The 11,645-nt window shown below is 38.8% G+C and overlaps 1 protein-coding gene across 2 annotated transcripts; it reads left to right on the top strand.

Moving 5' to 3' along the window:
- The first annotated feature begins 5,869 nt into the window (after window positions 1-5,869).
- On the top strand, window positions 5,870-10,238 carry LOC104094683 (FT-interacting protein 3-like). 2 transcript variants are annotated; one of them, XR_685970.4, is made up of 3 exons: window positions 5,870-8,568; window positions 9,160-9,541; window positions 9,803-10,238. XR_685970.4 is itself a non-coding variant. In XM_018770200.3 (1 exon), exon 1 carries the CDS (start codon window positions 6,469-6,471, stop codon window positions 8,680-8,682), a length of 2,214 nt encoding a protein of 737 aa, XP_018625716.1. In that variant the 5' UTR covers window positions 5,872-6,468; the 3' UTR covers window positions 8,683-8,955. The 2 variants fall into 2 exon arrangements, 1 of the variants encoding a protein (XP_018625716.1); XM_018770200.3 differs by lacking the exons at window positions 9,160-9,541; window positions 9,803-10,238 and having other exon boundaries at window positions 5,872-8,955.
- Window positions 10,239-11,645: the final 1,407 nt, after the last annotated feature.

Below are 11,645 nucleotides of genomic sequence, written 5' to 3'. Positions count from 1 at the left end.
GAACGACTCATAAAGTTGTTCTGGTTCTATCCCAAATTCCATAGCAACATAAGGTGTGACATATGACAAAGTGGAACGGGATCAATGAAAGCATATACATCATGAGATTGGACAGTCAATATACCTGTGACAACATCTGGAGAAGCCTTTGAATTCTGGCAACCCCTTATAGCATAGAAACAGCTGGATCCTCCCGAACTCTGTGCTCCACCCCTAGCTGCACCATGCCCTGCGGTTGTTGGAGTACCTCGAGCTGGAGGAGGTGATGCGGATGTAGTAGCTGCAGAATTGGCTGGTTGTGCCATGTCCCTGCCCGCAACCTGGCGGGACGAACGACAATCCCTCTGAATGTGACCCCTCAATCCGTATCCGTAGTATATGGGTAAGTCCATGTAGCATATTCCTAGCTACATCTTTCCACAACTAGGACATGAGGGCGTCCTCTGCTGCCGAAATCTACCACTATGATGACCCTGCTGATATGAGCCCCTGTTGCCCTGACTAGGCCTGAAACGGCTCCACTGCTGCTGCTGACTGGGCCCTGATGGCGGTGCACTAGCCGAAGACTGAGAAAAGGACTGTGATGGCCCTGACGATCCTCCTCTAAATGTTGACTTGCCACCACCCGAAGAACCACCAAAGTTGCCCGTAGACCGGGCCTTATTGCTACCCTCTCGCTCAATTCTGTTCCTTAATTTGCGGGTCTCTGTGGCTTGAGAGAATGCCACCATCTTTTCATAGTTCATATCAGAATTCAAGGCAGTTGTAGCAGCCTCATTAATTACCAAGGGACTAAGGCCCTGTACAAATCGGCGTACTCTAGCCTCCATAGTGGGCAACATATAAATAGCATACTTAGACAGGTACGCAAATCTCATATGGTAATCCCACACACTCAGGCTACCTTGCCTCAAATTCTCAAACTCAACAAAACGAGTTGCCTTAGTCTCGGCAGGTAAGAAATGATCAATGAAGGCATCGACAAACTCACCCCACCTTACCGGAGGGCTTCCTTCTTCACGGGACTCCTCCTATAGTTCAAACCAAGAATATGCCACCTCTTTCAGGCGGTAGGAGGCCAATTCCACCGCCTCTATTTCAGTAGCACGCATAACTCTGAGAGTCTTGTGCATCTCATCAATAAAATCCTGGGGATCTTCTTGTGGGTTAGTACCCGTGGACACTGGAGGATCTAACTGGAGAAACTTGTTCACCCTGGAACCAGTAGAATCCCCTGGCTGACTGGAAGAAGTGGGTGCAACATTTGACCTCTGGGTCTGGGAAGCCACTATTTGAGCCAACATCTGTATGGCTCCTCTAAGATCAATATTAGAAACACCAGAATCGGAAGCTGGAACTGGAGGTGGAACTGGTATATCAGTTGGAGGAATTGTTGCACCTTCAGTAGGTGTAGGGACATATGCGGTCTGATCAGTTGTAGTAGAGTCAGGTAGTGTAGTAACTGGAGGAATATCCTCACTCCTTGGGTGCTCACCCGCATCATCAATTATACGATCAACTGTCACTCCTGGGGTGACATTGGCTCTTTGGCCAGTTCTTGCCTTCTTCTTAGGTGCCATGTACCGAAAATTAGAGCAACTCAGGAGTTTAAGGAGGAACAATCTTACAACCAGCTTTATTGCACGATCAAGAACATGAAAGAAGGGTATTTTTCCTAAATGCCCATATAGCATCCTAATTATAGATGTGGTCGACAACACACCGATAATAAGGACTCTACTAGACACGGCTCCGAGATATCCTAGGACACTTTAAAACCTTAGGCTTTGATACCAAGTTTGTCACGCCCCAAATCCGAGGAGCGCGACCGACGCTCAACCGAGTGAACCCGACCGAGCAAGCCTGTTAGATTTCATTCTACCCAAACTCATCCACGAATGGAGATAATACATATTTTCATTAATTAGAAAAAATGGTGTTCACGTCTACAATACCAATTCATTTCCAATAGCTTCATCATTTTTAAAGTCTCAAATGGACAAGTAATACAATCACAACATAACATATTTTATTTTTTCCAGCACCAATACACAACCCACACTATATCTACGGAGCCTCTATAGATAAAGAAGAGTACAATGGTAATGCCGGCAACAAGGCCCCGGCTAGACCTCAACCATAATACATAAAGAACGAAAAGATACATGACCCTGGGATGAAGTGGGGCTCACCAAGTCATATGGGAAGAAGGTGTACTGCTATCACTGATTAATATCTCCTGCTGTGGAACCACCTGCATCCATTTAAAGATGCAGCGCCCCCGGCAAAAAGGACGTTAGTACTGTCGAATAGCACTATTATGTATAACTAAACACCCTCTCAATAGAATGACAAATAACACAAACAATATTATCATAATATCAATGAAAGCCTTAATCAACATCAAACCTAAATTTAGGATCAAGACAGTGATCCAATTAATTTCCATATCTCACATTGGGAGATTTTTAGTATCGATATACCATTGTTCACAATACCATTATTCACCATGCCAATACTATCGTACTCTCAGCACGGAGTTCGATCACGACCCGATCGGCTAGGCTATCTCATTAGAGACATCCACCACAATCACTCTCAATATCAATACCACCGTCTTTAACACGGAGTCCGATCACGACCCGATCGGCTAGGCCATCCATTAGGGGCATCAACCACAATCACTCTCAATATCAATACCACCGTCTTTAATACGGAGTCCGATCACGACCCGATCGACTAAGCCCTCCATTAGGGACATCAACCACAATCATTCTCAATATCAATACTACTGTCTTTAATACGGAGTCCGATCACTACCCGATCGGCTAGGCCATCCATTAGGGACATCAACCACAATTACCATTTCAATTGTAATTTCCAGCACAATCACCACCATGTGTGCGGCATGGTGTCCGATCACGACCCGATCGGCTAGGCTGTCTTAATCGAGACATCAACCCTTTTATATCAATCATCATATTTCATACTCATTTCCCATATTTTCATTTCATTGGCACTAATGGCCATGATGTAAAATCATTCTTGGCATGTTAGCCGTATTTAGTATTTCATGCTCACCTTTTTACTTTCAAACATCATCATCATCATCAATGAACAACAACAATTCAAATCAAGGTGTGTAGTACACATGTGAGCAATTAAAAGTCTAAGACACATAAAGATATTTCACAAAATTTAGCATAATAGCCTTTGTTCGAACTCGACTTGTAGTCGACACATTATTAATGCACAGCCCATACTTGAACACATCCTCAATTGGCAACATAACATAAATAAAGCAATTAGGACAGTTATTGAACATTTATCTTTCAACACAAACTTACTCGGAACGTATATCTTTCAACACAAACCCCTTGGGTCTACATAAATTACATGAACAAAAATCTGTCTGTGTATGCGGTCACTATGCGGTCCACATAACTGCTATGCGGTCCACATAACTGTTATGCGATCGCATAATGCACCGCATAACAGTTATGCGGTTGCACAGTCGACCGCATAATTGTCCCCAAACTGGCCCTTCTCCTTCTCACATCTGCGGCCATTATGCGGCCCGTAGAGTGATTCTGCGGTCGCATAATGGACCGCAAAATTATAATTTTTCGCCAAAAATTTTTCTTTTCATTTCCGTGCATTGTTCAACCCAAAATGTCCGAGCCATTATGTAAAACCAATTCGGCGCCACAAAATATTATTTTCTTTTGTAAAATTTTACGGAGCCTTACAATTCAGTATTTAAAGCCATACCTGAGCCGGATCTGGCTTCTTCTGGAAGCTCTCAGGTTGGTGTGTGAGCCATTTTGGAGTTGGGAATTCCATCATCAACGTCCATTCTCGGAGGTGAGTTTGGCATCATTATCGTTGCCCCACTCGTCCATACCTTCAAGGCTTGTCCAATTTGAGCATTCAACTTCTGCTATTTTGACATGAAATTGTCTACTTTCTTCTCCAGCCCCCGGATATCAGGATAGTCACTATTGGATCTAGCTAGCGATTCATTTCGTCCGCGAGGGGGCATAGATATGGTAGACTGATCATTCGGAGTTCGGGTTCCTTCAGATTGTTACCGTTTGTCCAATTACGGGAACATTGGATTGCTCATTGGTTCCTGACATGGTGTTGTCCTTGCAACAAACATAGGAAAAGTAAAGTTAGACGAGACTATAAACATAACAGAGGCTGTGAATCAAACTTTAAATTGTTAGGGTCCCGCGGTGGACGCCAAACTGCTTGACCTAAAAATTATTTTTTGAGATTAAATAATTAAATTTGTATTTTTATGGGCCACTAGCAATTTATTTGATTCAAAACGGTTGCAGATAATGAATAAAGACAAACAAGAAATAACGAAATAGATTAAAAAATGATGCAATGGAGAAAATTCATCTTTATTTCCAATCTCGAGCAATCTCCGATCGCGAGTATGATTGAATTACAAAGCTTACTTTGGAAAAGGGTAGCACAAATTGATATTTTGCTCCGGAGAAAGTTTTCCTTTTAATTTTCGATGATCCCTCCTTGGAGTATTGTGGTGACTTTTATAGCTGTAGGAAGAGAACTACATTTTCAAATTTCGAGCCAGTACGCTAGTGGATTAGGTAGTGGGGAGTGAGATCCTCAATAATGGCTTCCATTTCGGCGTAACATTGATATCCACAATCTACGAATAAGATTGACTGAGTTTTCGAATTCATTCGTCCACCTTTCGAGTACTTGACCCTTCGATGACCATAATCTCATATATCTTCCGTGTTTGGCAGCGGGTCCCATCACTTGATTTCTAGATCTTGTTTCGATCATGCCACGTGGAGAGGATAATTTTACCCGTACAATATCTATTTTATGTATGCTTGTGAGAAGATAAACATGCTTCGTGCAAGAATACATAATACTGTAGTTGATTATGTGTATTAGAACAAATGTGTGTGTGAAAAGCATATATCTTGCATTAATGCGGTGGCCAATAAATTTTTATCACTAGATTAGGGTGTATAAGTTTCACATATAAATAATTCTCGAAATAACAAAAATTACCTTAAAACAGGAGTAAGAATATAATTGATTAACATTATCTCAATAGGAGTACACGAAATAAATAAAATTATAAAACTTAGAAGTCTCTTACCTAAAGTAATACTCCTTACTTGAGTAAATAAAATAAAAATATCTTTTTAATATAAATAAAAAATCGATAGATTGTTAGTGCAACTTTGGATGTATATTTTCAATGAGAAAATTTTAGAGCCGTACAAATGTTATAACAATTTCAAAATTTTTATAGCAATAAAAATGCCATAGCATATTTAAAATAACATTTTTAAAAACATTACTTTTTATTAAATTTTATGCCAAGTCAAGCTATAAAATAAAATAGAAGATGCGTTAATTACTTTTTTTTATTCTAAAACTTGTACTTGTATACTCCCTCTGTCTCATTTTAACTGTCGCTTTAGCTAAAAAAAAACTTATACTTGTATATTCCCTCTGTCTCGTTTTAACTGTCACTTTAGCTAAAAAATTTATCGCAAAATAATTATTACTTTAGGAATTCAAGAATAATTTTTTTAAATTATTTTCAGTTATATCTTAAATCGGTTCATTTCATCCTTATCCATTGTCCAGGACAGTCGAGTGATACTGAAGTAATTAGTTTATTACTTTATTTATTACTCCTTTCGTCCCAATTTAACTCTTATGTTAACTTTTTTCACACGTTCATTAAAAAAATAATAAATACAAGATATAGTTTACTAAATTATTCTTATTAAATATTTTTTGAGAATTTAACAGTATTAAATCGGTTCTTCTGTATGTGGGTACCGGAATAAAAGGTCTAGTGAAAAATAGGAAAAAGTAAAGAAAAACAAAAAAAGGATGAAAGTCTTATCTGGACTTCAGGGGTTTGTTTCGACAAAAGAATACTATAGGATAGTATTATTATTTTTTTCAGTTTGGAGTATTATTTTAGATTTTTTAATCAAAATTAAGTTCAATATCATCCCTATTCCTCGAAAAAACTGAAATTTTGATAGTTGAAGTGGATATAACGAGCCCAATTTTTGTGTCTGAACTTGGTTTTCTTCATTATTGATGTTGTGCAGGATTGAAGCATTCCGATCAACAGTGGTGAATGGTTCTGCTATTTTCTAAGTATCATTTATGAGGTTATTTTCCCTCTATTTAGCCCTTGAATTTTTCCAGTGACAAATATTAGATTTTGCTGTTTTTCATGTTATTGGCTGCCTTGTCTAAGTCCATGTTTGGATTTGTGAACATTAACATAGCACTGAGTTGTCTCTCTTCATTATTAACTTCCAGTCTCTGCTGAGACCTCTTCTGCTTTACTTATTGATCATTGTAGTATTAAAGACCAGAAAAAAAAAATCCTTTTTCACTCAAGGAGAGGAACTCCAACTTTGGTGGAGTGAATATTAGGTTGAGCAAATGGAATATCTTTATGTCCGGGTGGTGAAGGCTAGGGATTTACCTACGAATGAGCTTACGGGTAGTCTCGATCCTTATGTTGAGGTTAGGCTAGGGGACAATACGTATAAAACCCGCCATTTTGAGAAGACGTCAAATCCTGAATGGAACCAGACGTTTGCTTTCTCCCAAGATAGGATTCAGGCTTCTGTACTTGAGGTGACCGTGAAGGATAAGTATATTTCTAACGATGATTTTGTTGGTCGCCTCATGTTTGATTTATGTTGTGAGATCCCAAAAATGGTTCCCCCAGAGAACTTGGTTCCTCAGTGGTATAGATTGAAGGATAGGAGTGGGTCGTCTAAAGTCAATGGGGAGTTGCTGTTGGCTCTTTGGATGGGTGCTCCAGCAGATGAAACATTTCCTGAAGCTTGGCATTCAGATGCTTTTGCTGTTAGTAGTGCTGATGTCCTTGCAAATGTAAGATCTAAGGTGTACCTCTTGCCAAAGCTCTGGTACCTGAGAGTTAATGTGATTGAGGTCCAGGACTTGACTCCAAGTGATATGTATAGGATCCCGCTACCGCAAGTTTTCGTAAAAGCCATCCTCGGAATTCAGACATGTTGTACAAAGGTTTCCACGGGGATGACTATCAATCCCTTCTGGAACGAGGATCTAATGTTTGTAGCAGCAGAACCATTTGATCAGCTGTTGATTCTTACTGTGGAAGATAAAGTTTCACCTAACAAGGATGAGGTTCTTGGGAGGTTTGCGATTCCTTTGTCATATGTGGATATGAGGTTGGATGAGAAACCTGTGACCTGTAAGTGGTATGAACTTGAGAAGCAGGTTAAAGTTGATGGTGAAAAGAAGAAGAAAGTCGGGTTTGCTAGCAAGATCCTGATGAGGATATGTCTGGAGGGAGGTTACCATGTTCTGGACGAGTCTACCTGTTACAGTAGTGATCTTAGACCAACCGCAAAGCAATTGTGTAAGTCCAGTATTGGGGTGCTTGAATTGGGTATTTTGAATGCTCAGGGCCTCAAGCCAATGAAGAGACAAGACGGGCAGGAAACTACAGATGCCTATTGTGTCGCCAAATATGGGCAGAAGTGGGTCGGAACTAGGACTATTACTGATAGCCTTTCTCCCACGTGGAATGAGCATTACACTTGGGAGGTATTTGACCCTTGCACTGTTATAACTATAGGTGTATTTGATAATTGCCGACCGCAAGGAGGAGATAAATCTGAAGGTGCAAAGGACTCGAGGATTGGAAAGGTTAGGATCCGTCTTTCCACTCTTGAAACAGGCCGAGTCTACACACATTCTTATCCACTAATGCTCTTTGATACTACTGGGCTGAGGAAGACGGGTGAAATTTGCTTGACTATGCGTTTTATTTGCTCATCATCGTTGAATATGACATATATGTACTCTCAGCCACTGTTACCCAAGATGCACTATCTTCGTCGTTTAGCACAAAAACGGGTTGACGACTTGAGGCACCATGCCCAGCAAATAGTTATAATGAGACTGAGTCGTGCTGATCCATCTTTGGGAAAAGAGGTAGTGGAATATATGTTTGATGAAGAGTATTCCCTTTGGAGTATAAGGAAAAGCAGGGTTAACATTTTCAGGCTTATGGGTATTTTAGAGGCTGTAGCAAAAAGATTTGATCAAATATGTAATTGGAGAAACCCCATAACAACTTTTCTGATCCATATCATGTTCATCATACTGGTTCTAAATCCAAATCTTATTCTACCTGCTTTTTTCCTCTCTCTCTCCGTAATCAGTCTTTGGAACTACAAATGGAGACCAGTGCATCCTTCACTCACAGATACTAGTCTTTCCTGTGCTGATACTGCTCTTAAAGATGAATTATCTGAGGAATTTGATAGTTTTCCAACTTCATTTTCATCGGGTATTGTTAGTATGAGATATGACCGCTTGAGAATGATTGCAGGGAGAATTCAGACTGTGGTTGGTGACTGGGCTACTCAAGGGGAGAGGCTGCTATCATTGCGGAGCTGGCGTGACCCTAGGGCGACAGCCGTGCTTGTGATTTTCTGCTTGGTTGCTGCCATTGTAGTCTATATCACGCCTTTCCAAGTTCTGGTACTCTTTACTGGATTTTATACATTGAGACATCCGTGGTTACGCTTCAAGCTTCCGTCTATGCCACTTAATTTCTTTCAAAGGTTGCCTACCAGAAGAGACTGCATGCTATGAGCTGTACCTTTGTCTGCTATCTGTTTTTCATTTTTTCCTATGCTATTTTCCCCTTTGTGTCCGGACTCAAAGAAAATGATGTGTAATACTAGGTAATAACTGGGGCTTTTCTTCTTAACCTTTTATCCTCTCCGCCTAGTTCTAAAAATTAAGACCTTTATGTATAAGATCAAGTCTTGTAAATTTTCGGTTTTTATGTGTTCCAAGTCTGTTGAAAGCTAGCTGTCTCATTTAACTCAATATCTAGTAGTCAGTTGGTTCTTTCTTTTAAAATGTCCGTTCAGCTCTATATAAGTGCTTTCTCTATTGAAGTTCAAATCTCTTTTCTGTTGTCATAATAATGTGTTTCAACCGTGGACTATTGCTATTATATATTTGTATATTTATGCGTCTCAAAATTCAAAACTAGCTTTTCTCTTTTGAAGTGTGGAAATATCAGTTCCCTTGATACTGGCTCCGTGTATGGTTGTTACACAGTTGGAAGGAGAGAAGGTTCAAAAGAAATTACATCTGTCGATGATATTTCGTGAACTTAGATGGAAATGAGCATTTGAGACACGGATCTCTTCCATGTATCTTTTACAGCCTATTAAATTTCAAGGTTTTGCAGAGATCAGAATGGATAGATCTTTAATCAGATGTTTATTGGTGTAGAGTGCACCTGGTCAGTTTATCTGTTGATAATAACTTGTTATCAATATTACTATGCATATAATTTTCCATGGAAGAAGAAGCACTGCCGGGAATCTGGATATACCTGTGTAGAAAGTGGTGGTATTCAAGTTTGTGGCCGAAGATGGATACTAAAGTATTAATCAAGAAAGAAGGGATGTGAAAGAAAAAATCCAAAGATATGTAGGTATGAATCTGCTGCTTTGGAAGCCTGAGAATGTTGTATGGGGCCTTCATATTTCCTCTTTTTTTCCCTGTCTAAGTGTTACATTATGAAAGTACTTGATTGACCTGTTTGTCATAATGGGTCTTGGAATGTTGTATAGAATTATGTAGTCTCTGATCCCTCATTGTATCACGTTCAGTTATCCACTTGCGGGTTCTTAAATTTGTGTAAAAAAGACTAGTCATACTTGAAAGTTCAGTACTTATAGTGTTTAACATACAGGATTACAGCATCCAGCAAATGTTGATTTTTTGGTTTCCAGCATTGTTCTGATAATGATATCTAAAGATCATGCACCCAAGAATGTTGCTTATCGGTAGGTGAAAACCATGATAGACCAAGGTTCAAATTCCAACAAAGACAAAAGATGCTAGGTGATTTCTTACCATCCGTTTAAGTTTTGGTGGCAGTTTTAGCCGATACTTCTGCTAGTGGGAGGTCAAGAATCGATGGAATAGTCGGGTGCTCGCATGCTGACCCAAAAATGACCGTAATAGAAAAAGAAGAAGAACTTGTCTTCAACTCGACTCCAATTTGATTTAGATATTAACTGTTCTCTTGAATATGTCATTTCAGGTAACTTTGATATGGATATGCTTAGTGTTATTGGAAGAGTACATGTTTGATGTGTTGTAGATTTTGAATGTGCTCCATACTCAATTCAATATACTTTGTCTATTCAAATTTATGTCTATGGGCATAACATGGACTACTGCTATCATATCATGTGTTAAATTTATACGTCTCAAAGTTCTAACACTTGGCTTATTTTTTAAGGTGATATCATCATAAGTCTTCCACAATTGGAAGGAGAAAAAAATTAGCAAACTTTCACAATTCTAACATCATGTTAAATTTTATATGATCAGGAAGAAAGATTTTGGTCTGGCAAATTCAAATTCAACACTGGTTAACAGAGTTATGTCCTGTTGGATTTGGCTCGTTACGCCGAATCGAAAATGAGAGGAATTTTCCCAACCAAACGTTTTTTGCTGATTACTACACAATACTGGGTAGCCACTTTTCAGCATTATAATTGAAAGATACCCTGTGTTATAGAGTTTTCAATGATGATTATTTTTCAATTACATGGACTAAAAAGTGGCTATTTGTGAATTTTATCCCCTCGAAATGGCTTCACTTTTACCTACAAGTCCACTATATTTTGGGCTGCTGGGCGAATTCACTTTCTGTTACAGGGATAGCCAATATTTGGGCTTCTATTTAAGTTTCAACCAGGGTTTGTATTTAAAGCATAGCCAGCCAATAAAAAAGGCAGTTGTCTTCTCTTCTTCTCTTTCTCGCTGCTTCTATATATTGCTTCTCTTTTACTGTGTCTTCTTCTTTAACATCCCTTAATTCTTTTTCCACTATATATAACACTTTTTTCCTAAAATATTTATTATCTGCCACTAGTAATTCAAAAAGTTGATACAAACTCCATCCATATACACATTCAACAATGAAAGTTCTTGCTGTCTCTCTTATCGTAAAGACCCAAAACTCATTCGGACTTCTCCTCTCCAGTCACAACAAAGGCTTGGAAATGTTAGCTTTAGTTGTTCTGCAGAATAAACGCATACAAGCATGAAATTTGAATTGCACAGTTTGAACTTTAGGACACAATGTCGTGAAGTTTTAAACTGAAAAGTTTAACTTAGGACATAATGTCCCTAAAGTTAAAACTAGAAAAACTAAACTTAAAAGACACAATGTCACAAAGTTTTAAACTGAAAAGCTGAACTTTAGAACACATTATCCTGAAATTTTGTACAAAAAAAATGAAACTTCAATATATTCATAGGATCGTAAAGTTTTAAATTAAAAAATCGAACTTCAGGACATCGTGCCCTAAAATTTTGAACTGGAAAACTAAAAATTAGGACACGAAGAAGAAGCAACATCCGCCTATTTTACTTTTTAGTTGTGGCTAAACATTAAATAATTTGCAAGTGCTGACATCAATCAAAAAGGTGCGCTTTCCTATTTAATAAGGGGATTGGGCTTTTACGTTGGGACTTTAAACAAATTTTGCTTGTCTTAGATTTTACTCTACACACACAAA

Source organism: Nicotiana tomentosiformis, chromosome 3, assembly GCF_000390325.3.
Source record: "Nicotiana tomentosiformis chromosome 3, ASM39032v3, whole genome shotgun sequence".
Classification (NCBI taxonomy): domain Eukaryota; kingdom Viridiplantae; phylum Streptophyta; class Magnoliopsida; order Solanales; family Solanaceae; genus Nicotiana; species Nicotiana tomentosiformis.
Note: the sequence above shows the minus strand (reverse complement) of the source record. Positions and strands in the feature narration are given on the sequence as shown.

Excerpts from the sequence above, each read along its gene's own strand:
- LOC104094683 (XM_018770200.3), top strand. The coding sequence starts at position 6,469 with ATGGAATATCTTTATGTCCGGGTGGTGAAGGCTAGGGATTTACCTACG.